This window comes from Grammomys surdaster, unplaced genomic scaffold, assembly GCF_004785775.1.
Source record: "Grammomys surdaster isolate TR1022 unplaced genomic scaffold, NIH_TR_1.0 64, whole genome shotgun sequence".
Lineage (NCBI taxonomy): Eukaryota > Metazoa > Chordata > Mammalia > Rodentia > Muridae > Grammomys > Grammomys surdaster.
In genome coordinates, this window is record NW_021604566.1 from 990,349 (window position 1) to 1,016,963 (window position 26,615).

Here is a 26,615-nt window from a genome sequence, read left to right on the forward strand (position 1 = left end):
TGCCCTTGTAGAGGACCAAAGGAGGATGGGGGTTTCTAGGGTGACAGGATGTAACGTCACCCGCTTCTTCTTTGGAAAGCAGGCACCCATCCCCTTTGGCATTCTGGAGTCCTGTGAGGGTGGACGCTGGAGAGGACAGACAATCACCAATGTGCGGGACCACAGCGACACCTGGCTCTGGTCTGAGTGTCCTCCTTCCTCTACAGAGCAGCAGAGATCTGCCGGGGGCGTGCCCGCTTACTGGGGGCGTGGTCTCAGGGTCGGAGGGCATGCGAAGCCGGTGTCATGGCGACCTCCATGCTGTGTTCAGTCCCCGGCCCAAGGCCATTCGGTTTGGCTAGCCTGTTCCGTCGCCGGCCGCCTCGGGATGCTTGGGAACCTGTGCGGCGTCTGCCGGGGCCCTCGGCAGTCCGGCGCAGCGTGGCGGCGGCCAGCGGGCCGGTCATCCCCGGTTCCCACCTCTACTGCCTGGAGCTGCTGAGGTGAGCGGCCCTGCCCCGGGGACATCCCCGAGAGCCCAGAGCCTGTGGAACGAGGAGTGCTGAACCCTGAGCCTGGGACCGCGTCCTTCCGGCCCTGCGTTCTGCTGGGCTCCGCGCGGGTGCCCGGAGGAGGCCGCAGGCCTGTTCATGTGGCCATGAAATCCTGGCTCAACACATCACTCTGCCTGAGCCCTAATTTTAAGGGACCCTACAACCTTTGCATGCATTGCATGAACAGTTAGTGAGTTTAACACCGTTAACTGGCTTTGGGCGCTGTATGCTCTGCCCTATTAAAAGTAATTCACGTGGCCTGCGGTTTTTAGGTCTCTTAGTAGGGTGCTTGCCTAGTGTGCTTCGGTAAACACATCTCACAAAACTTGGCCACTCGCCTTTGACTCATCTACTTAGGAGGTACTGGCCAGAGGTTCAGTTTTGACTACAAAGCAACCTCAAAACTAAAATTTTGCTTACAAAAATAAAGTCTAAAGCAACTTATTTAACACTCCTTACAAGTTGTGATTTCCATCAAGGGATTTTAAGAATTAGAGCATTTAGGAATTGGAGCGATGGGTTATCCGTTAAGTGCACAGTCTTTGCTGGAGGACCTAGGCTTGATTCCCAGTACCCACATGAGATATAATGCTCTCTTCTGGCCTTCTTGGGCACTAAGTAGGCACTGTAAGCAAAACACTCATACACATAAAAATAAATACAATTCTTAAAATGAAGTTTAAGAGTTTCAAGGGATTTGCCCGAGATTTACAAGGACAGCCTCATGACTTGTGTTTTGTTCACCTGGTATCAGCAAAGTTCTTCCTTAGACATATGTGGGAGTGTGGGGATGGGTTGGGCTTGCCTTGGTATTGAACCCTATCAATAATCTATGGCTTAATTGCTTCCACCCACACCACCCCTGCATTTTGCCCTTCCTTGCTAACAGCAGTTATCTGCTATGGTTTTGTTTGTTTGTTTTGAGACAGGGTTTTTAATGTAGCTATGGTTGGCCCTGTAGACCAGGATGTCCTGGATCTTTGCTGGTCTCTGCCTCCCAAGAGCCGCCATCTTTTTTGTTTTGTTGTTTTTATTATGTGTTATTTTTATTTCACGTGTATGAGTGTTTTGCCTGTATGTATGTACTGTGTGCATGCCTAGTGCCACAGATCAGATTCCCTGGAACAGCTGTGAGCCAATGTAAAGTTTGGGATGGAACCCCGGGGCCTCTGGGAGAACGGCTAGTGCTCGTAAGTACTCAGCCATCTCTCCAGCCTCAGTATCTGGTTTTAAAATGCCTGCTCTCAAGGGCTTCTCAGCTTTACTAAAATAACTAAATCACCTTGGATTTGATTAAGGAAGTAAATCTGAGAAATGCAGTTGCTTCCGTGTTTGTCAAGTGTTTTGGATTGCCCTCACTCCGAGCAAGTACTGAGTTTACAAGTGTTGGCTGTCACCCTGCCATGTTTGGTTGCTGTTTTCTTACGGTGCTGGAGGCTGAACTCAGAGCCTGGTGATGCTAGACAAGGTCTGCCCCACTGAGCTATATGACAGCCATTATAGTCCTAGACAGCCTCTCGAGTGTTTAAGCGAGCTGGCCTTGAAATCCTGAAATTGTGGACTTGCAGTCTCTCGATGTAGCCTCCCGAGTATACACCATACGTGTTCTGTGGATACTCAAATTTCTGTAGACTTTTGCCAAACTTGTTTCTGGTGTTCTTTTGACAATCAGTCTTTCCATTCTTCCAGTCTTTGCTTTATGTTCAAGATGTTGTTAGCTTGTTATATATTTTCTCTGGCCCCAGCTTGGGACATCATTCTTTCAAGAATGCCTGGAGGTCTTAGGAACCAATGTCCATATTTAGGTAATTGGTATTATTTGTTGATGCTGGGGGTGTGGGGATTATTTGTGCTTCTAGGCTCTTCAAATGCAGAAATACATACACACATTGTTTTTGTTTGTTTGTTTGTTTGTGATAGGATTTCTTTGTGCAACAGTCCTAGCTGTCCTAGAACTCACTCTGTAGTCTACCTCTGCCTCTTGAGTGCTGGGATTAAAGGCATGTGCCACCACCTTGCTGGTTTATATATCTTATTTCTGTGTCTTTCTATGTATATGTAATAAAAAACATACTTAAACTATTTTCTTTATACCTGTCTCCACAGCGTTTTTTGTTGTTATTTTGACAGTTTCACGAGGCCTAGGCTAGCCTCCTGATACTCCTACCTTCACTTCTGAAATGCTGAGGTTATAGCATGTATCAACATACCTAGCTTTGCTTTCTTCTTTTATAGCTCATTTCAGTTCTTTCTAAAAGCAAGATGTTCTGAAGCAGTGATAAGTGCTTTGTAAATAAAAATAAAACAATAAAGATTTCCTTTTTAATGTGTTTAGGGTAAGAAGCAGATACTTTTTTTGGTAGAGAAATAGTTATATACTTTAAGAACTGAGGCCTACTGTGATCCAAAGCTTCATTGTTTCTGGTTGGTTTTTGTCAGTATTTTGTGTGCAGCTTGGAAAGTGAAGACTAACTACCTTTTTTTTTTCTTTGTTTCTGTTTGTTATAGGAAGCGAGATTATGAAGGTTACTTGTGTTCCTTACTGTTCCCTGCAGAGTGTCAAAAGTCTGCTTCTGCACTGCGGGCCTTCAATGTGGAACTGGCTCAGGCTGGTATTAAAATACCTTAAAATATTATGACAAGATGGTTGTAGGTGTGCTTGATACTGACCAGTAAAGAAGTAGAGTAATCCGTGTTAGACGTACTTTAAGTCATTGCTGGTGGTTTCTTTCTCATGCTAGCTACTCAGGTTTAATTAGTATCAAGAAATAAAACTAGTTGGTGAATTTAATGTTTCTGGAAATGATATTCTGGATTTTTAACGTTTTCTGAGTGTGTTTCAGATTTGCATTTAGCATTGTCTGATAATTGAATAAACTAATGAGAATCTTACTGCTTTCTCTAACAGTTTCATACTTTGTGTGTGTGTTGAAGACTGTACTGTGCTGTCTCTACTGGACTGTAGAGAGCAAGAGATTCTGGCAGACCCTGACTGCTTCTGTCTCAGAATTACAGAGGAAGAACAGAGCCCTCTTTTTCCTTGAGTGGACAGAGCTCAGGAGGATAGAGGACAAGTTTGGAATGGGGTGGAAATGGAGGAATTTTAGTCAAATGGTTGGTCTTCTCAGGACAGCAGCAGATAGGTCAGATACTGGAAGTGTGGAGTCTGGAAAACAGTGGTACGAAAACCACAGCATGTTATCCACGCAGGAGTGAGCTGAATTTGTGTAGACTCGGCTACTGCCTCTGCTAGTGCCGAGCAATGTGCACCTCCTCGTAGCTCACCTTTCCATGGTAGCCTTGGCTACTATCTTCTGTCCTTCTCCTGCCTGGCAAGTCTTGAAGCCACCAGCAATTCCCCAGGGACACTGAGGCAACCGCAACCATACAGTTATTCTTGTGTTTCGTGTAGTTTTGCTACCCACCAAAGCTCTTGGAACAGGTCAAGCTACCAGCACACACACACACACACACACACACACACACACACACACACTGTTTATTTTCAACTTGCCTTCTTGGCATAAGTGCTGGGTATTGGTAAACTCCCAAGGCTAGCATGCCCTTATTAATAATCTTAGTTCCGCACCTCCCACCTGCCCTAAACTTTAGTTGCTCAGTTACATCTAGCCCCTGCTAAACAACCCTGACCACCCGCCTGTAGGAACAGCTTATGTACCCACTCCGTTTTGAGGTCTCACATGGCTGGTCAATTTTTCTCCATCAGAAGCAGTGCAAACTCTCCTGTCCTCCCTTGGGTCTGTCTGCTTGCCTTCAGGGACCTGGAAGTCCCATCTATCCCTTCCATCCAGCAATTGGCCCATGGCTTCTTTACTGACAGATCAAGAACCAATTGGCAACAGGACTGTAGAACTACCCCTACAGTCTTGTTTGTTTGTTGTTTTGTTTTTTTTTGATACAGGATCTCACTATGTATCCCTGGCTTTCTTAGAACTCACTGTGTAGACCAGGCTACCCTACAACTCAGAGATCCACCTACCATTGCCTCCCAAGTGCTAGGAATAAAGTCGTGTACCATGCCAACCTCCATGCAATTGTCACTATGAGAGTAGGAAAATCTTCTTGGTTTATCATTTTTCAAAAGATTTATTTTAAAAATTTTGTGTGTATGAGTGTTTTGCCTGCATGTGTGTACATACACTGAATGTGTGCCTGGTGCCCATGGAGGTCAGAAAAGGGGGTTGGAGCTACTGGAACTGGAGTTACAAATGGTTGTGAGCCACCATGTGGGTGCTTAGAACCAAACACCTCTGCTAGGAACCAAGTGCTTTTAACTGCTGAGCCATCCTTCTAGGCTGTTGGTTCACCAGTTCTGATGGAGAAATGTATAGCTGATTACCCTCATACATTGATGTTGAATAATTGAAACTAGTCTCCAAAAAAAATCAAGTTATAGATTTGGGATCCACAGTACAGGAGCAGGTGATTTCGTGACGCTCCTGCAGCTGAGTATACTCACTGTGTCTGTTACAAAAAATGCTTCTGACTATGTGAACAAAGAAAACTCATACTTTACATAAACAGGTATCGCAGCAATCCAAATACTGTAATGGTTCTCACAGGAAATAAAGCAGATTTAGAGCAGCAGAGTGACCTGATTGCTGAAGAATATGGCTTACTTTGATTTTGAGATAGGCTCTCATGTAACCCAGATGGACTTTAAACTTGTTATACAGCTGAGGGTGCTTGGTCCTCTTGTGTCCACCTGTCACGTGCTAAGGTTACAAGTAGTGTTAATTAATTTTAATGTTTTATGTGTATAAGTGCTTGCCTGTGTGTGCCTCTGTATACCATGTGTGCAGCTGGTGCCTGGGCAGACGAGAGGATAGCGGATCTCCTGGAACTGTAGTTATAGATGGCTGTGAGCTGGCGTGTGGGTGCTGGGAATTGAACTGGGGGTGGGGGCTGTGGTAGGAGGCTCAGGAAGAGCAGCCAGTGCTCTCAGGTGCTGAAGCATCTCTCTAGCCTCAAGAAACAACGCTTAAAGCAGTGAGATGTCTCAGCATGGCAACCTGAGGCCCTGCAACTGACATACGGCTGGAAGGAGCGAGCTGACTCCAGAGCTCCCCTCTGACCTCCACAATTAACTTAGACATAGTCTTATTCTGTAGCCCAGGCTGGCCTGGAACTTACTACATAGCCCAGGTTGGCCTCGAGCTCACATCAGTTGTTTACCTCCCGAATACTGGGATTATACGCATGAACCATGACACCTAGCCTATATATTATGCTAATAAAAGATATTAATTAGTGGCATCAAGGGAAATGTCCATTCAGTCAGTTTATACTTTGTGTTGGCTCTGAAAAATGAAGTCTTGTATTGACCACCATAGTAATGGCCTAGGACAGTTGGATGAATCCAGAGGTCCCCTCGTAATAACTTGCTTGTTTCTATGCTGGGGTTTCCATACATAGACAGAGAAGCACTCTACCACTGAGCTATGTCTCCAACCTAGAGGTTTTAAACTCTGTTTACAGGTTAAGGACTCAGTCTCCGAGAAAACAATTGGACTGATGCGCATGCAGTTCTGGAAAAAAGCGGTGGAAGATATTTACTGTGACAACCCACCACACCAGCCTGTGGCCTTTGAACTCTGGAAGGTAAAAGGAAAAAAAAATTGTACATACACACACACACACACACACAGAGTCATGCACTGGCATATGCTTATGTACACGTGTGTATACTACTTTTAATATATAACACTTGTATTAGAGCCTGCTTGTTGGATGTGGTTCAGGGAGTGCTGATGGTAGCGGGGTCTTCCCTGAACAGTCTTGGGCTCCTTTAGTGTTCTGAGCTGTTTTGTCAGGTGTATTAATGACTTGCCTTGCTGCAGCAAGAGCAACTTAAGGCAGGAGGGCTTTGTTTTGGTTTATGGTCCCAGGGGTTCAGTTCATCTTGGCTGGGCACGTACAGCTTTAGGAGCAGGAGGCAGTTGGTCACATTGGATCCATGGTCAGGAAGCAGGGAGCAGTGAATGCTGGTGTTCAGCTTGCTCCACATTTTAAGCCTGTGTGTGTGTGTGTGTGTGTGTGCGTGCGTGCGTGTGTGTGTGTTTGCATGCACAAGCACAAGAAGGAGCCAAGAAGTACATGTGGGAGTCACAGTACCTGTGGGAATCAGCTCTGTCTTTCCACCAGGTGGGTTCTGGGATTACACTCCGTTTGCCAGGCTTGGTGGCAAGCACCTTGACTTGCTGAGCCATCTCGTTGGCCCTCACTTCCTTCTCTTTACTCAGTCTGCCACCGTAGCCCATGGAATGGCATTGCTCACATTTACTGTGGGTTTTTCTACCTCAGTTAACCTAATTTAGGTAATTGTTCACTTAGTGTGTGTGTGTGTGTGTGTGTGTGTGTGTGGTGTATGTGCATGCCAGTTAGGGTGTGTCAAGAGACTAGAGATTGACTGTAGGTATTTTTCTCTGTTGTTCTCCATCTTATTTTTTGAGTTCAGATTTCTCACTGAATCTAGAATTAACCATTTAGCCAGTGAGTCCCCAGGGTTTTCTTGCATCTTACCCTACCCTAACTACCCAGCACTGGGGTTATAGATGTGACCACCATGCCTGGCTCTACATTGGTGCTAGAGATTCAAACTCAGACCCTCGCACTATCAAAGCAAGTATTTTACCCACTCACCTATCTTCCGAGCTCCGCATTGTGTGTGGGGGTATTCATGTCGTATGTGGACATGCATGTGGCCCGAGACTGTCTTGAGTGTCATTCTGTAGGCACCAGCCACTTTTGTTGTTGCTTGCTTGCTTGCTCTTTTGAGACAAGATCTCTTACTAAGCTCACTAAATAAGCTAACCTGACTGGCCAGTGCGTCCCAGGGTCAGCTAGTCCTCACCTTCCTAATGCTGGGGTTACCAGCATATCCCACCGGCTGTAGCTTTTCTCATAGGCTCTGGGGAACTCAGGTTCTTATGCTCAGATGGTAAGTGCTTCACTGGTTGAGCTACCTCACCACACTCTGTGGTGCTTCTTTCAATGGAATTAAATGTAACTTAATTGCATTTTATTTAGCATTCTTGTATGGGGGGCGGAGGGAAGGGGGAGGCCAGGTATGGGATGCCACAGAATACATCAGCATGGTACTCAGAGAACAAGATACCACAGAATACATCAGCATGGTACTCAGAGAACAAGTCAGCTCTCCTCTTCCGTGCATTGAACTCAGGTAGTCGGGCTTGCTTGACAAGAGTGGTCACCTCAAATATCTTGCTGTCCTGTGTTGTTGTTGTTAAGTGAAAAAAAAAAGAGGACTTTTGCCTATATATTATAAACTACTTATGCATTTCTACACATCTGTTTGCAGAATGGAAGCTGTAAGTTTGATGCCATGGTAGGAACATTTCCATTCTCGCTGCTGAGAAGTTCTTTTTTCCAGTTCTCGTTAATCTTCTGTGCAAGATTTTCTCTCAGCAGATCTAGAGAATGTGTGCCACTGCTGTTTAAGAGCAGCAGGTAGAGCTGGGTGGTAATGGCACTTGCCTGTATCCCTAGCACTTGGGAGGCAAAGGCAGGCAGATTTCCAAGTTCAAGGCCAGCCTGGTCTACAGAGTTCCAGGATAGCCAAGGCTACACAGAGAAACCCTGTTTTGGGGGGTGGAGGGGGAAAGTAGCTGGTAAAGTCTTCCCAATCAAGTCCTGAACTTGAGTTTAATCCTTGCAAACTCAATTGAATTGCATCCTTAAGATTGGACTGTGGGTGTCTCTGAGGGGCATTGTCTTGATTGATAATTGATTTAAGAGGGCCAGCCCACTGTGGGCAGTCCCATCCCTAGGCAAGTGGTCCTGAGCTGTATAAGGAAAGCCAGTTGAGCAGAAGCCAGTGAGCAAACCCACAAGCATGATACTGCTTCATTCTACTGTGGTTTCTGCTTCAAGTTCCAGCGTGTGTTACTGCCTTGACCTGTCTTATTGGTGGACTGTGATCTGGAAGTGTAAGCCAACTAAACCTTTCCTCCCTAAGGTTCTTTTGGTCAGAGTATTTTGTCGTCACAGCAGCAGAAAGCAAACTAGAACAGTGCTTGAGATGCAGCCCCAGTCCGGATTAATCATTTACAAGAGCCTCTCTCTTCTCCTCTCTTCTCCTCTCTTCTCCCCTCCCCTCCCCTCCTCTCCTCTCCTCTCTTCTCTTCCCTTGTATTCTGAACTTTGTCTCTCCTTTTACCTCCCTCTTAATGTGTTCATATGTACACACATATGTGCGTTTGTATGTATGTGTATATACATGTAAATATATATTCACACAAATAGTTTTTCTAATTCATTTGTGTGCTATATCATTTCCATAATCTAAGTATTTTAGGTTTCCTGAGAATGAGGATATTTTGCAGCCGAGCATAGCAATACTCACTCTAATCCAAATGCTTGGAAGGGGGGTAGGAAGACTGGAAGTTACAGCCCGGGCTGTGTACTAAGACCCCCTCCCCCCGCAAAATAGAGACAAGTCTCTCATATAGCTAGCACAGCCTGTAAATTCAGTGAATTTACTCCCCGACCCCACTCCATGTCTCACGATAGCAAAGTGGCTTGGATCTCACCGTGTATCCCCAGGCTGGCCTAGAACCTGTAGCAATCTTTTTGCCTCAGCAAATCTCAAGTGCTGAAATTACAGATGTGCCTCTTCATACACCCCAGTGACCTAGACTTTTTTGTTTTCTGTGGTACTGAGGACTGAAGCTAGGACTTTGCACCAGCAAATGGACCAGGCAAGCACCCTACCAATGGACATACAGCCCGGCCCCTGCCAACATTTTTAAAAGCGGTATAATCAGTCCTAACTTGTCTTTTCCTCTCTGGACATTCATTCTGGGTTTGTCTAATAATTTCTCATTAGATATAGGTTATAGATTCTTGGCTGGAGTGTCACTTCTAGAAGGACACTTGTCCACCCACTTACCTTGCCTGTCTGTCTGTTTCTGTCTATCTATCTATCTATCTATCATCCATCCATCCATCCATCCATCTATCTATCTATCTATCCATCCATCCACTATCTTCCTATCTGTCTATGTATGAGAGGAATATTGTATTTTATCTATATATTGGTTTTTCGAGACAAGGTTTTTATGGGTGGCCCTTGCTGTTCTGGACCTTGCTTTGTAAACCAGACTGGCTTTGAACTCAGAGATATGCCTGCTTCTGCCTCCCAAGTGCTGGGATCAAACAAAGGTATGTGTCATCACCACCCAACAGTAAAAAAGGAGCCTAACGTTCAAAGAAAGAAAAGAAAAAGAAAGAAAGTAGAGTATTAAGGATGTGCCAGTGCAGCAGAATGAGCCTTACAGGGTCACTTTACAGGAAATGACCTGACGTGCCTGTCTGGGATGATTGCTTGTCTCCTGATGTCTCTTCAGCACTGATGCCTATCTGATGAGTTGTAACAAGTGTTCCTAACCTACCTTTGCGGTGTACTTTGTTCATATCTAGAAAAGATATTTCTAGAACCTTCTAAAAATGCTTAACATTCTTGTTTTTTAGGCCGTCAAGAAACATAACCTAACTAAAAGATGGCTCATGAGAATCATTGATGAAAGAGTAAGTCAGATTCTCTTAAATTCTCCAAGTCTTAAATTCTTTTCCCTTCCTAAAGCTTAGGTTAATTATTCATGGAGGAAAATATGTATTATACATACATATTATGTATGTATATTAATCTTTTGGAGGAAGGAAACTCAGAGAACAAAGGTATTTTTCCACAGTCCATCCTCACATGCTTACCTGCCACTTCCTCTCCCTGTCGCTGGAGTCAGGTAGGAACCAGCACCCCACATGAGGCCAGCACTGAACTTGTGTGTGTGTGTGTGTGTGTGTGTGTGTGTGTCTGTCTGTCTGTCTGTCTGTCTGTATTCCAAGGTCTATAATTACAGGCATAAGCTACCATGCCCGGATAATGATTTTATTTCATGTATATTCTAACTCTCTTCATTAACTTCATTGGCTTTTGAAACAAACAAACGAGCAAACCCTAGACACATTATTTGATCAGCAAACACAGGTGTATCTTTTTTATCTTTTTTTTTTTTTTTTTTGGTTTTTCGAGACAGGGTTTCTCTGTGTAGTCCTGGCTGTCCTGGAACTCACTCTGTAGACTAGGCTAGCCTCGAACTCAGAAATCCGCCTGTGTCTGCCTCCCAAGTGCTGGGATTAAAGGCATGCACCACCACTGCCCGGCTTTTTATTTTATTTTTTATTTTTTTTATTTTTTTTAGTTTTTCGAGACATGTTTTTTCTGTGTAGACCTGGCTGTCCTGGAACTCACTCTGTAGACCAGGCTGGCCTTGAACTCAGAGATCCACCTGCCTTCTGCTTCAGCAATACTGGGATTAAAGGTGTGTGATACCACCACCTGGCCACATACATATCTTAAATAGACTTTCTGGGCTAGGGATGTGGCTCAGTGGTAGAGCTTTTGTAATGCTAGGTTTACTTCCTAGCACCAGAAAAACTAGATGAGTGGATAAGAAGGTAACCAGAAGAGCGCCGTTTGAAGAGCATACTCACAGTACCGCACTCTGGATAATCACCATGCCTTAACATGACTCATTTCTTCATGAGGATCACCATGCCTTAACATGATCCCTTCCCTGATGTCATCAATTGCCAAAGTATCTTACACATACATTTATGTACCCTGGTGCTTAGATGTGTGTCTAAGAAATAAAGTCTGACAAATTCCATGGGTAGACATTGTTGGTAAATTCTTAGACCTGAGATCTGGCCCAGCTGAGCTGCTTCTTGCTCTGTGCCCTGGCACCATTTTTGTAGTCTAGTTAATGGATTCTGGGTCAGTGTCCTCCTTGTTTGCCCAATGTTTAATCACACATCATGGTCAGGAAAATGTTCGTTTTATTTACTTATTTACTTATTCCTTGATTTTTTTTTCCCAGACAAGGTCTCAAGTATGCCAGGCTGTCCCTGAACTCATTATGTAGTGCAGGATGACCTTGAACCTGTGATCTTGCTTCTGCTTCTTGAGTGTGTAGATTACAGACCTGTTCCACCATGCCTAGTTTCATGTTGTTCTGGGAAATCAAACATGGGTTTATAGATGCTGTCCACTAGGCTAGATCCCTGGCTCTTAAATTATTATCATTAATTTTTTGAGATTTTAAAAATTTATGAGATTTCTGAGGCCAGCCTGGTCTACAGAGTAAGTTCCAGGACAGCCAGAGATACATAGAGAAACCCTGTCTCGAAAAACAAAAACAACAACAACAACAAAAATTATATGTATAGTGTTTAGTCTCCATGTATACCTACACATCGTGTGTGTACATTGTCCAAGGAATCCAGAAGAAGGGGTTGAATCTTCTGGAACTAGAGTTAGACGGTTGGTAGTCATTTTAGATAGACGTTAGGCTGAGAATTGAACCTGGGTCATCTGAAAGAGCAGCAAGTGCTCTTAACCACCAAGCCATCTCCTTAGTCCTAGAATGTTTGAGACAGGACCTTTCTGTATATCCCTGACTGGTGGAACTCGCCAGCGGTCAGCTAGCCCTGAGCTTGCAGCAGTGTTCTGAATGCTGGGGTTACAAGCGTGCCTTTATGCGCAGCCCCGGCACTGAGTGCTGAAGGGAGGCTGGGTAAAAGTAAGGGGCCTATTTATTTATTTATTTATTTACTTTTTAAAATCAGGTCTCATGTAGCCAGGCTGTTCTGGAAGTGAGGGTGATCTTCCCGTCAGACCGCCCTGCCCCACCTCTGGAGTGCAAGGTCACGGGTATGTCCCGCCCTATCCAGCTTGCTCAGTCTACAGGCTCCACGTAGTCCTTCTCTAAATGTCCCTTCCTTGGTCGTTGTCTCCTCCTCCTTCAATTAATAAGCTGTTTATACAGAACACAGCTGTTAAGCTGTAGTGATCAAACTGTGAGGTATTGGCAAAGGATGGACATACAGATCGGTGGTGCAAACAGAGGCCAGGGGCAGGCAAGGTGGCTCAGCAAGTAAAAGTACTTGCAGAAGCCTCATGACCCGAGTTTGACCCCTTGATCCCACAAGGTGGCAAGCCAGAACTGATTTCCCAAAGTTGTCCTATGACCTCTACATGTCAACCTGGAACAGCTCCACCTGCACTCACATATGCAGACACACAAAAAAGCAATTATAAAGAAATTATAAGGAAGCAAGCGGTGGTGGTGCACGCCTTTAATCCCAGCACTCCGGAGGCAGAGGTAGGTTGATCTCTGGGAGTTCAAGGCCAGCCTGGTCTACAGAGTGAGTTCTAGGACAGCCAGGGCTACACAGAAAAATCCTGTCTCAGTTTGGGGATGGGGTAGCAAATACAAAACATATATTTATAGTCAATTGACTATCTGAACAATTCAGTCAGGAAAGTATTGTTTTCAACAATTGATGCTGGGACCAGGGGGTATACACTTGCAAAAGAAGGAATCTGACTAGGTGTCATGGTGCAGGTACACAACTCCAACCCTTGGCATGTGAGGACAAGGGTTCAAGGACATACTTAGGCACATTCATAGAGAGCAGCTTGGTTTACCTGAGACCCTGTCTCAAACATACTAAAACTAACTAACTAGACTGAGTATGAGGACTGCTGCCTCATACTGACTTATCAAGGTCAGCAGTATAGTTTGATGGCCTATGCAAAAACCAAAAACTTTGGAGGAAACATTAATGTAAAGTATAAATCTTCGGGATTTTAAGTTTGGTGGTAGTTTCTTAAGTATGATATCAATGACACATATAAAAAAAAAGAGATATTAAAATTCCTTAAAATTAAAAGTTCAAAAGGTTGAAAACCCAGAGAGAATGGGAAACACTGTCAGTTACTTGTCTGCTAGGGGCTTAACATGTGAGATATAGCAAGAACTCTAAAGTCAGCATTAGAACACCCACCTAGGCATGTCAGCAGAGAAGATACACACATGACCAGTAAGAACCTGAGAAAGTGAAAACCCATGCCCGTGGGGTTTGTGCATTTATACTATTCTTGAGCCTTATTTTGTGAGGTGATTTGATTTGTGAGCACCAATATGTAAGACTTTGATGGGGCAATTATTTTTGCTTTTTTGAGACAGGGTCTCATGTATCCCTGTCTGGCCTGACATTTAAATAGAATTTTTTAAAAATTATATAGAGTGAAAAATATATTTAATTTATTTTATCTTATATGTATGAATGTTTTGTACAGCATGTGCAAGTGTGCCTGAGGAGGTCAGAGGGCGTTGGATCCCCTGTCATGTTGAGTACAGAACCTGGGGTCTCTATAAGAGCAGCAAGTACTCTTAACCACCGAGATATATCATCCAGTCCCCTGTCTATCTATCTATCTATCTATCTATCTATCTATCTATCTATCTATCTATCTATCTGCATGCTATATATATGTGTATATATTTTTAAATTATTTTCTAAAATCTATATATTTCTATTTAGAGGGGGGCGTGTATGCCACATGTATTCAGGTACTTCTTGGAAACCAGAAGAGGGTATCAGATGCCCTGGAGTTAAAGTTACAGGTATTTGTGAACTGCCTGATTTGGGTGCTGGGAATTGAAGTCAACTCCTCTGGAAGAGCAGTATGTGCTCTTAACCACTGGGCTATCTCTCCAACCCACCTAGCTATATTTTAATCTTTATTGTTCACTAGACAAATCTGTTAACTGATATTCTTATTTATTTTAGGCAAAAAACAAAGTGTACTTTTTGGGCTGGAGAGATGGCTCAGTGGTTAAGAGCCCTGGTTGCTCTTCCAGAGGACCTGAGTTCAATTCCTCCCATCCACATGGCGGCTCACATTTGTCTGACTATAGTTCTAGGGCTTCTGAGACTCTCGCATGGGCATCTGTGCAGGCAAAACTCCAGTGAATATAAAATGAAAGTAAATTATATAAAAAATAGCACTTTGTATTATAAAATAATAATTTAGTGAACTTCATTTGTATTTCCTTTGACTTCAGGAAAAAAATCTGGATGACAAAGCATACCGCAGTATCCAGGAACTTGAAAATTACGCTGAGAACACACAGAGTTCCCTGCTGTACCTGACACTGGAGGTGCTGGGTGAGCTGCTTGTTCGCTTCCGACCTCAGATTGCACTTTCAATGTCTCTCTGTTGTCCCCGAAGTAACATTCCCCCTTGAGACAGGGTTTCACTGTGCGTCCTAGGTTGTCCTCAAACTAGAAGCTATCCTTCTGCCTCAGCCTCCCTAAGTGCTGTGATTACAAGCACGCACTCTCATGCTACAACTTTTACTTAGTTATTTTTGAGACATGGTCTCACACTATGACCATGGCCAGCCAACTCAGTATGTAGACCAAGGTGTTTTTGAACTCATTGGAATCCACCGACCACTGCCTCCTGAGTGCTGGACCGAAAGGTGTGTTGCCAGCCAGCTCAGATCTAACAGTAAGAGAGAGCTCGTCTCTGTATTCTCTGCTCTCAGAAGCAGTCGGTGCCTCCCAAGAGTGCTCTGGGTCAAAGCTGGTGGTGCCCGGCTTTACCTTTCTTACCTTACCCCTCCTTCTGTTCCTCCCTGTCAGGAATCCTCCCCATGGGGAAAATAGAATAAAAATAGACCTCCAAATTTTATGAGTTTTCCGTCTCCTCTCCTTTAAGAGTATTGAATGGGTTCTTTGCTGTTGTTTTGCTCCAGGCTGGTGGCATCTTACTGAAAGAAGGAGATTACTGAGGCCAAGGACAGTAATATCTCATTTGAGGAGGTCGACCCATCTTGATGTCAGACCTCACTACAGTCCCTGTTGAATGTCCCAGGCCTGTCCTGATGTGCCCTAACAGGAAGGTTGTAGGAAATTGCTTAGAGAGAAGAAATCAAACACTTGTGGCATTTCCCACAAAGGCTGATTATGTTCTTAGTGTGTTCTTGGTGTGCTGAAGTTGGAGTTAACAAGCAGGGTTTTCCAGATACCTGCCAGTGGGAAGATCCCTGACACCCAGTTTCCGTCATAAATCCTGTTTTCCAGATGTCCAACAGGAGGAATACTTTTACTGGGTTTAGATGATGTCTTGTGTTGGATGTCTTGGCTGGTCATGCTTCAAGGACAATAGAGCAACCCTGTTTGGTTTCTGTGATTGTAGGCGTGAAGGATCTTCATGCAGACCATGCTGCAAGCCACATTGGAAAGGCACAAGGCATTGTCACATGCTTGAGAGCAACACCCTATCACAGCAGCAGAAGACAAGTGTTCCTTCCCATGGATGTCTGTGTGCAGGTGAGGCTGTAGCAGCTGATTTCCCCAGGACACCAGGAGGGGGATGCCCTCTGTTCTGTTTTGTTTCTTATGTCTCTGTTAGAAAGGTATGCATGTCACCTCCTGCTTTGCCCTGGTTAGTGAGAGAGAACCTTATATATCAAGCATGTCTGTGGTGAGAGGCCTGAATAGCGTGCACCATCCGTTCAAGGAGTTAGAGTAACCCCACCTGGGCCTGCCTGTTATTTTATTGGTTGTAATTGGTTTTTTTTGTTGATTTTGTTTTGGGGAGGGAGATGTCTCTAGTAGCTCAGGCTGAACTTTGACTCTTGAATCTCTCTGTAGCTGAGGATGACCTTGAACCATTGAACTTCTGATTCTCCTGCCTCCACCTCTTAAGTGCTGACATTACAGACATTGGCTGCCTCACCCAGCTGGAATATGTATTTTAAAAATATTTATCAGAGCCGGGCGGTGGTCGTGCAGGCCTTTAATTCCACCCCTTGGGAGGCAGAGGCAGGCGGGGTTTGAGGTCACCATGGTCTAGAGAGCAGTTCCGGACAGCCAGGTCTACACAGAGAAACCCTGTCTTGAGAAACCATTAAGGGGGTGGGGGGGGTAATCAGAAATTTTGGGTTTTGAGTGAGGTTCCTTATTGTCTGCCCTTTTAAACTTTTCAAAAGATTTATTTCATTGATGTGTATGTGTGAATATATATATGCACATGGGTGCCTGTGAAGGCCAGAGGAGAGCCTCAGGTCCTCTGGGCAGGAGTTTCTGAGCCACCAGATGTGGGTGCTGAGAATGGAACCTGGCTCGTTCTCTGCTGAGAATAGTCCTCTGCAGGAGCAGCAAGTTCTCTCACGTGTTGAGCCGGCTCTCCAGCCCTCCCTTTAATGCTTTTGTATTTTGTTACGCTGTCTCTTCCATCTCCTATATCACACACACTGTACTGGTTGGGTTTTTCTAGAGAAACGGAACAAATAGAGTGAAACTATATCCTAAAGAAGGGTTATGACATTGGCTTGCGTCATGTCCAATAGCAGCTGCCTGCACACTGGAGAAACTGAGGACCTGGTCAGTCCCCATGGCTAGTTGCCTCAGCCATCCCAGCCTGGCACTGAAGTCCTTGGGGATTCCTGGAGAGCTGCAGGTCTTTAGTACACATATAAAGTCTAGAAGAAGCTGGCCTCCAGTGTCGGTGAAGCATGGCAGTAGTGGTAGCAGCATGGTAGCACTCACCAGCAACAGTGGCAGATGCATATGCCAGCAAGGAGCAAAGATGACAGGCGAAAACAATACTATGTTTCATTCAAACATCTGGGAGACATCTTTGCCCCTTAGTTAATCCTTCCAGGAAATATCCTCAGAGATCTACCTATGAGCATGTCTCTTAGTTGGTTATATAGCCAATCAAGTTGACAAGGAAGATTGCCCCTCACACACTTATACACACACAATTTAAAAATTAGCCTTTGTCCTATATATGCTGTCTATCTGTCTGCTTTTTTAGGCAATATTGGTTCTGATCGTGCTTATAGATTCCTAACATACTTTCTTCACAGCACGGTGTTTCACAGGAGGACTTTCTACGGAGGAACCAAGATAAAAATGTGAGAGATGTAGTATATGACATTGCCAGCCAGGCACACTCGCACCTGAAGCATGTAAGTAGCCTCTTTCCCAGTCACTTAGGAAGTTACTGCCTCTAGATTGGGCTGTTTCTGTGGCCTACTACGGACTTACAGATACGATAGCATTTCTATAGTGTACTACGGATTCTTACCTTGACGGTCTTTATTCTGTTGTTCGTTGGATCCCCAGGGTTTATCTCATGGACTCTTGAAACCTTTGCTTACTCTAGAAAAACCCCTTCCACCCTCAGCTGATGGACATACCCTTCTGTGAGTGGAAAGCCTGAGCTTTCTCATGTGGGCTCCTCTGCTCATCCACAGAATGTGTCTGCCGTCCATGCTGCCTGTCTCTCCTTCCTCCTAGGGCCCCATTCACAGCCAGCACTCTGAGCTGCTGTAACCTTTATGTCTGGCTTGTTGTTGGCTGCTGCTGGCTGGGTTTATGGGCTGCCCCAGACTTCTAGTTCTGCCCTGCTGACTGCACGCTGTGCTCTCACTGTTGCCTCAGAGGGAGCGCATGCTCCCCGGCCTGTTCCTCCTGCTCCGATCGACGTGTCCTAGCTACTCCGATGCAACAATACCCGGGAAGGGGTCCCAACTGTCCCCATCTGAAGTCACTTTACTCTGCTCTGACTCTTTTTGACTTTTCCACCGTGGAATTTATTTTTCCGTCTGAATCTCCAATGGCTCCTAAACTGGTGTTCACTGAGTCCATTTTTGTTCTTTAAGAATTGTCTCCTTAGGAGGGGCTTGGTGGGAGAAGGTAATGGGAAAAGGTAGACTATGACATGAGTACATTGTGTGTGTGTGTGTCTGTCTGTCTGTCTGTCTGTCTGCCGTTCACACACACCTGTACGTGAAATTGTGAAAGAACAAATCTTTTTGAAACAGAGCTCTATGGTATACCCCTGAATAGTCTGGAACTTACTGTGTAGACCAAGCTAGCCTCAGCTTCAGAGAGATTTGTTTACTTCAGCCCAGTTCCAGGCCTCTCTCCTTGGAGACTGATAGAGTAATCTAAACTGAGAATTATAATGTCCAAGTGTTCCAACTGTGAATTACAGTTTCCAAGGGTTTCTGAAACCCTGTCTCAGAAAACTTTAAAAAAAAAAAGAAAGAAAGGAAGGAAGGAAGAAGCTGGGCACTGGTGGCACACGCCTTTAATCCCAGCACTTGGGAGGCAGAGGCAGGCAGATTTCTGAGTTCGAGGCTAGCCTGGACTACAGAGTGAGTTCCAGGACAGCCAGGGCTACACACAGAGAAACCCTGTCTCGAAAAACCAAAAAAAAAAAAACAAAAAAAAAACAAAAAAAAGAAAAAGAAAAAAACAAGGAAGGAAGGAAGAAAGAAAGAGAGAAAGAGAAAGAAACTTAAAAAAATTTAAAAAGAAAATAATAATTAAAAAATTGTATTTTGGGGCTGGAGACATGGCTCAGTGGTTAAGAGCACTGACTGCTCTTCCAGAGGTCCTGAGTTCAATTCCCAGCAACCACATGGTGGCTCACAACCATCTGTAATGGGATCTGATGCCCTCTTCTGGTGTGTCTGAAGACAGCGACAGTGTACTCACATATAAATAAATAAATAGAAATTGTATTTGTTGTGGGTGTTGGGGATTGACCTCAGTTTTCCACGTGCTAGGAAAGCTACCACTGAACTAGCATTCAGAGTCTCCAAGTCATTTTAAGTAGCCAAGATTGAAAGCTATTGGTTTATTGGTTTCATAAAATGCACTCCTAGAAAATAGGGTTAGATCAGTGGCTTGAGGAACCACATGGTGCTTTGGAGGCTTCCGGGAGGCACAAGAACACAGACAGTACTAGTGTACGCTCTAAAGCACAGCCTGCTGTAATCCACTTCTGCCACTTATAAATTGTGATTAGAACTCCACCAGGCCACAGAGTCCACATAGACAGAGGATCATCTTACCTCCTAGCTCAGAGTAGTATTTAGATAAATGAGCTATCATATAAAGAGTTAATAATGATGCCTGCCACACAGTAAGTCCAATATGCTAGTTTTTGTCACCAGCAAGTAGAGCTGTGACATTAGTACTACAGTAGAAAGCTCGCAGAGGGGGTTTTGTTTATTTCTGTTGCTTTTGGTTTTTTGAGACAGGGATTTGCTGTTTAGCATCATTAGGAACTTTCATTGAATGCTACAGTGGCCTTGGGTTTGTGATCTCTTTCTTTAGCCCTTGACGTGCTGAGATGATGGGTGTGTGCTACCATGCCTGGCCCTGGAAGTATTTGAGACAAGAAAGATTGGGAGTGGCAGATGAGTGTCTGTCTCATCACATCTGGCCACACACAGCTTGGTCCTGGACACCTGACTGGGGCCTCCCAGGAACTAAGAAATGACAGACACTGAAGAAACAGTAGAGACACATACAGAATCAGGTGGTCTGTTCTTGCTCTGATAGAGGCAAGTACTGCTCACCTGGAAACTCGGTGTTTATTATGTGCAGCACCAGGAAGAAGGGTTAGCTAGGGGTGTCTGTAGGTGAGCAGTCTTGGCCCTTAAACATCTGTACATTGTGTCAACATTCGAACACAGACTAGGGAAAGGTTTTGTCATTTTTCTGAGCCTGATTCAGGGAAAGCTGAATTCCCGTGGGCCTGAGGTGCTGGTGGGAGGGCTTGACATGGCTGTGCTCATGCTAATAACACCCAGGGCTTCCTATAAGTAAGCTTTACTTCCAAAAAGGAAAAGGTGTTTGGAGAGGTGTGCATGTGTATATGCCAACAACCACAATGACACTTGATAATTGACTGACTGTGACAAGATGGTGAGGAGAGCAAGTCAAAGGCTGCAGTGTTCACACGTAGACCACACTCGTGCCAGGCAGTGCCAGACAGCGGGGGCTTTGCTTGATGCTCATCATTGTCTGGTTATAATTCCATTTGAGGTGGGTGACACTTAGGGAGATTGGCTACTGGAGAATGCAGGATTGTGACTTTGGGAGGTCAGAGTCACCAAGTAAGAGGTTACTGTCAAAGCTGTGAGTCTAGATGCTGTTGCTCAAGGAGACAGTGCCTCTAGATGAGTGTGAGGCAGAGATGTGGGGTCACGCCCATTTATCAGCTAGGAGACAGTGCCATTTAGTAGGAAGAAGCTAAAGGGAAGAACAGGAGAACTGGGAGGCCCCATCCTGAGAGCAGAGAGGACACGAGTACCAGCATTCTTGTGCTGTGGAGAAGCTGAGAAAAAGGTGATCATGTTGTAGAGAACCATGGATGGGCGCGGAGCAATCTGAGTATGCTGTCGGGTGTAAAACCACAGTGTGCAGTCAGGACCTGCTCTTCCTAGTGTAACAGATAATGTAGAGGCAGTTATAGACAAAGGCCTGGAAAGGGTAGGTCTGGCAAATGCAGGATGGCATCAGCCAGAGTGGACCAGATGGTTCAGAGGATGGAAGAGCCAGGAATCAGGCTGAACTGAAATTGGGGTTAACTACAAAGACATTTGCATTGCAGGAAGAATAGCTGAGGCCTGATCACCAGGGATTTAATCAGGATGAAAGTGAAATAATGGAATAAAGACAGGAATGAGTCGGACAGAGCCAGGCCCACTAGAGAGGGTCATCTGTACATCTGAACAGGAGAGTTGGCTAGGAACTGATGAGTCTTCACTTACTGCAGAGTTAGTGTGAGGTGTGGTGAGGGAGCTGGGCAGTGCCACAGCTAAGCTGAAAGGGGCTTTGGTAATTCAGAGCTGTTTTTTGCTAAATCCATGAGGCTTTGAAGTTAGACTTGGGCAGCAGGGGTAGGGTATTTTCTTGCTTTTGTGCCACTGCTGCTTTGTGGTCACCATCAGAGGGAGGCTGTTTCTGAGCGTTCTGACCAGTTTCTTTCCTTCTTCCTTTAAGGCGAGGTCCTTCCACAGCAGCGTCCCTGTGGAAGCATTTCCTGCTTTTCTTCAGACGGTGAGTGCTTAAGTGGAGAAGGCTGGGTGACTAGTGGGCAGACTGGGGACATTTCTCATGTCTCTCAAGTCCCCAGAGTGCTTCTTTTGTTCTGTTTCCCTACCTCATGATGGCTTGATGAGTCTATGATAGCACGTGTGTTTTCTGTGTTGTCCTCAGCACAGGCTCTGCAGCCACTGCCTTGTCTTTGCTCTGTCTCTTTCTAGCCATGGAGCCTTAAGTTCTTTAACCCCTGTGTTCCTCCATTATACTCAGTAAAATGAGAATTGCAGAAGAAGCTACCTGGTTGGAGTGTCTGTATGGTAACCTGATCATGTAGCGTCAGCTCACAGGTCACTGCTGAGCTGGCTGCATTGAAATAACCTGGAAACACTGTTTAAAATGTAGCTTCCTGGGCTCAAATCCCCTGCCTGTGAGATGGCTCAGCAGGGAGAGGTTTCTTATATAAGCCTGTCAGTCTGAGTTCAACCCCCAGAAGGCATGCAGAGGTAGGAAAGAAGGGACTCCACAAAACTCTTAGCTGTGGGGTCAGGAAGGTGCCGGGGAGTGAAGGTGTTTGTGGTGCCATGTTGATCTAGAGCTCATGGTGTAAGAAGAGAACAGACTCCTGTGATCTCCACATACTGCATGAATCACCATGAAAACCATCTAGAAGGAGATAAAGACATTCTTGTTTGACATGGCCCAGGTCTATGCTGCAGAACTCCAGGGGGCACTGTGGATGTTGTCTGAGAAGGGCTTGGGGCCTCAGCATCATGGAGTGCAGGCTTAAGCGATTTTTGGTGCTACAGAGTGGCTCTTAAGGGCAGGCATGTAGCTCAGTTGGTGGAGGCCTGACTAGCCAAGCCAGCCTTCGTGAACTGAGTGTGGTCCTGCACACCTGTGAGGAATGCCAGTACCTGGGCAGTAGAGGTAGGAGGATATTTTACCAATTAGCCAAAACAACAAGCAACCAAAAATTAAAGAATACTATGCAGTTCCCATTTTTCTTTAATCCTTATGTGATAGGTGATGGGTATGGTGACTTTTATAGGGACCTGTGATTACTATTTTTGTCTGAAAATCTTTTTTTCTAGCAAAAACAAAGAGACCCATTGAACGTCAAAAAATAATTTTTTAAAAGGTCAACTTGAGGGACTGGAGAGATGCTCAGTGGTTAAGAGCACTTGTGCTCTTGCAGAGGACCTGAGTTTAATTTGCAGCCTCCGTGTCAGGCAGCTCATAATCAGCCATAAATCCAGCTCCAGGGATCTGATGCCCTTCTTGCCACCGCAGGTGCTGTGTGGGTGCCCATAGATAAATACATCTTTAGTAATGAATAGTCAGCTTGAGCTTCACGGCACACCGAATTTGGAGATGTTTCATTTTCCTTGATGAGTTTTTCTGTTTGTGGTGATACACACTGTAATTCCACTGCTCCAGAGGCTAAGGGAAGGTGATTGGGTATTTGAGGCCAACCTGGGATGCCTGCTGGTATTTAATAAGACTATTACAAAAAGAAAAAAAAATTTTTATTTTTTGGTCTTTGGTATCAAACTCTGGTTTGATCAGACGCTGGTCATTCCATCACCAACCTATTGGCTAGCTGGACGTCTTCTCTAATGCCTCAGAAGCACAAGCACAGTTTCTCCAATGCTTAGGCCTTGGGCAAAACATTCTTTATATGATCAACAGAGGCCCAGTGTTCACAGCACTGGCTTTTCTGTGTTATACCCTCCTACTAGTTATAGCCTTACTGTTGTGTGTGTTTCTGAGGAGTTGTCTTTATTTTCTCTCTTTGAAAATTCTTGTTTTGTGGTAGAGTGGTGCAGTGGGTAAGAACACCACTGCTCTTCTAGAGGACCTAAGTTCAGCTCCCAGCACTGGGTCAGGCAGCTCATACCTGCCTGTGGCTCCAGCTGCAGTCTTTAAGACACTTTCAACTTGGCTGGATATGATGGTGCACAGCTTCAATCCGGGCACTCAAGGGGCAGAGGCAGGAGGATCTCTGTAAATTCAAGACCAGCCTGGTCTGCTTAATGAGTTCTAGGTCCCTGGGGCTACATACATTTTCCTGCCTGGGAAAGAAAACATGTTTTTCTCATTTTGTAATATCACCTCAGGAAACTAAAATAGGTTTAATACTTGTACTTTTTCTTTGAAACAAGGTTTTACTTACTATGTAGCTCATGTTAGCCTCTGTTTCATCATTTAGCACAGGCTGGCCTCAAATTCATGGAAATTCACCTGCTCCAATTTTCTGAGTGCTGGGATTGCAGTTGTGAGCATCATGCCAGGCTGTACTTTTTCTTTTTAGGAAATGTGATCATTTTATGATCTAGTGACCACTGTTCTCTTTCTCCAGGTTTCTCTAGAGGATTATTTAAAGAAAATCCAGCGAGTGGACTTTGATATATTCCATCCATCGTTACAGCAGAGGAACACATTACTTCCTTTAACTTTGTATATTCAGTCATGGAGGAAAAGATACTAAAATGATTTGATGTTGCTGGTACTGATTTTACTTTTAGTTTATTGGTTTAAAAAAATGTGTGGTCTGGGTTCTTTTTAGAAACAGTAAGAGCTAACATACATTGTGTGTGTGTGTGTGTGTGTGTGTGTGTGTGTGTATGCCTTCTTTGTTGATTTATGTGCAAATATCCACAGAGACCAGAGGGTGTCAGATCCCACAGAACTGGAGTCACAGGTGGCTGCAAGCCACCTGGCATGGATGTGGAAACATCTGCAAGAGTTCTTAGCCGCTAAGAACTTCCCAGCCCTAGAAACTAACTTTTTACTTAAGGAGAAAGGCGCTCACAGAACAGCTGCAGAGCTTCAGCGGGACTGGGATGCCAGACAGGACTGCTGTGGCATTACTGGGAAGTTGAGATCTCAGGAGGAGTCAGGTGTCAGGGAAAGGCAGTCACCTTCCCTTGTCTCATCCTTGGGGACACAAAGGGGAAAGAATTTAGGATCACACTGTACTATGCTGGCAGCCAGGGCTGAGATGCTCCATGGAGCTGCAAAATGTATTTTTAAGGCAAGAAAATGAACTTTAAGTGTTGTTAAGACCTATATAATCCTAATGCTAGCCTTTCTAACCAAAAATGTATGCATAGTGATGAAAAAACCCTGAGTTTCAGATTAAGCAGCTGCTCCTCACAGTTGGGCCTTATTTAACTTCATTTCGGGGTAATCTGGAAGCTTTCGCTTTCTTACTAACCCCAGCTAACTGAGCCCACAGCCTCAGTCATTCAACATCACCATGGTCACGAATACAATTGTGTTGGCGAAAACACAATTAGTATACATTATACTAACAGTATTAAATTGAGCAGCCATCAAGAGGTTATGCATTTTGTTTGTTCTTTGCTTTTTTGAGACAGGATCTTACTTTGTCTCACTTGGCTACTCTAGGACTTGCCAGAGAGACTAGGCCATCCTTGAACTTCTAGAGCTTCTGCTTCCTGAGTACAGGGATTAAAGGTATATACCACCACACCCAACAGGAAATGTGCATTTTTAATTTTATTTATTTACTTATTTTGTTTTTTCCCTGAGACAGTATATCTCTGTGTAGTTCTGGCTATCCTGGAACTTGCTCTTGTAGACCAGGCTGGCCTCAAACTCAGAGATCCACTTACTTCTGACTGCAAAGTTCCAGGAGTCAAGTGGCTAAATTTTTAGATTATAAAATACTTACTAGTTGTACAGATTAAAAGTGTTTAAATGGCTGCTCAGGTTTGGACGATGAGTGAGACAGTCCTGTCACCTACCAGGTTTGTGGCAGGCCCTTCTTTCCCGTTTTTCCGGGCTCTTGTTGCCCCTCCCATTTCTGTGGTCTTAGCAGGTTCTCTAGTCTTTGTTTTAGCTATGAGTTAGTGTCTGCTTTAATTGTGCACTAGTAATAGTTTAAAAGAATCCAGTTTTGCAAGTAAAATTCAGACTGAGAACTTTGCAAGGGCAAGGCTGTACGCTTGCCTTATCTTAGCCTTCCCAGTGCCTGGGAAGCCTTCTGATTGACAGCAAGTGGGCGTCATTGCACGGGTGAGTGAATGACCAGTGTGCTTGTGCCGGCAGATATTTGGTTGATTCTGGTGCTGCAAGAACATCCTCTTAGCTGCTTCAGGGAGTCTTTTAGCTAGTCCTCAGAGGCAAGTACGTGAAAACAGGACTCGCTTCTTCTTGGGATTCTGAAGGAGCCTGGGTTGAAGAGTCTTTGTTAGCATTGGGGCCAGTGTTTCCAGATAAATTTGGCAGCAATCAACTGCTAAAGATCCTAGCAGTTGATTAGGCTCAACTGCTTAGGCTCCTGCCTAAGGGTCTTAAAAAGAGCTGAGACACTCAGCTGGGTTACCGGGTTCTTAGTGGCTCAGTAAACACTTGAACACTTTCTAAGATGCTCTTGATTTGATGTTACAGATTTGATGAGCTGAAGTTACCTCAAGGCTAAAATGGGGGTCTCATTTAGTGTTGTTTACACTATTGTTAATTTCCTAGCATGAAGAACTTCCTTAGTCCAAAGGAAGGAAGGAAGGAAGGAAGGAAGGAAGGAAGGAAGGAAGGAAGGTAGGAAGGAAGGACAAAGAACACCTGTAATCCTGGTACTTGGGAGGTGGAGGCAGGAGGACCAGGGTCATCCTCTAGTGAGTTTAAGGCCAGCTAGCCTAGATGAGACCATGTCTCAAAAATCCAAAAATAGTCCGGCAGTGGTGGCGCACGCCTTTAATCCCAGCACTTGGGAGGCAGAGGCAGGTGGATTTCTGAGTTCGAGGCCAGCCTGGTCTACAGAGTGAGTTCCAGGACAGCCAGGACTACACAGAGAAACCCTGTCTCGAAAAACAAAAACAAAAAAAAAAAAAAAAAAAAAAATCCAAAAATAAAAGTAAATAAAGGGGGGCCAACTTCTAAAGGAAAGTTTGTAAATACAAATGTCCATATCCTCTGGGCTGGTGAAACATTCTGAATTCAGATCAGAGAATTAGAGTTTGTTTTACCCATTTCAGCAAACCTCCAAGTGCCCTTGGGTTTGAGCTGTTTTAGTTGGTACAAATTTAATTTTTTTTAAAGACACTAGCCCAATTGATAACTTGACTAGGAAGATCCTCAAATTTGTAACTATGCAGACAGTTACTAAAAGGAAAACAAAGCATTTGCCACCTGTTTGTTTCCATAACAAGACTGAGCAAGAAGCCACACAGAGAACTGTGATTGACGGAAATGGGTCAGAAGGAGGGCAGACTGGCCATTGACCTACTTTTCCTTATGGTGAAAATTACTGTGTAATAAATGTTATTTCTTAAAAATTAGGATCCTGGGGCTGCCTTACAGGGGACC

General features: G+C 44.6%; 1 protein-coding gene across 1 annotated transcript; it reads left to right on the forward strand.

Moving 5' to 3' along the window:
- The first annotated feature begins 262 nt into the window (after window positions 1-262).
- Ndufaf6 (NADH:ubiquinone oxidoreductase complex assembly factor 6) lies at window positions 263-23,797 on the forward strand. The gene is made up of 9 exons (XM_028769569.1): window positions 263-482; window positions 3,042-3,141; window positions 6,033-6,155; window positions 10,047-10,103; window positions 14,489-14,591; window positions 15,628-15,761; window positions 17,306-17,407; window positions 21,243-21,299; window positions 23,644-23,797. Exons 1-9 carry the CDS (start codon window positions 286-288, stop codon window positions 23,770-23,772), a joined length of 1,002 nt encoding a protein of 333 aa, XP_028625402.1. The 5' UTR covers window positions 263-285; the 3' UTR covers window positions 23,773-23,797.
- Window positions 23,798-26,615: the final 2,818 nt, after the last annotated feature.

Coding starts and splice junctions, on each gene's coding strand:
- Ndufaf6 (XM_028769569.1), top strand. CDS start 286: ATGGCGACCTCCATGCTGTGTTCAGTCCCCGGCCCAAGGCCATTCGGT. Junction 6,156..10,046: donor TGGCCTTTGAACTCTGGAAG/GTAAAAGGAAAA, acceptor CTTGTTTTTTAG/GCCGTCAAGAAACATAACCT. Junction 10,104..14,488: donor TGAGAATCATTGATGAAAGA/GTAAGTCAGATT, acceptor CTTTGACTTCAG/GAAAAAAATCTGGATGACAA.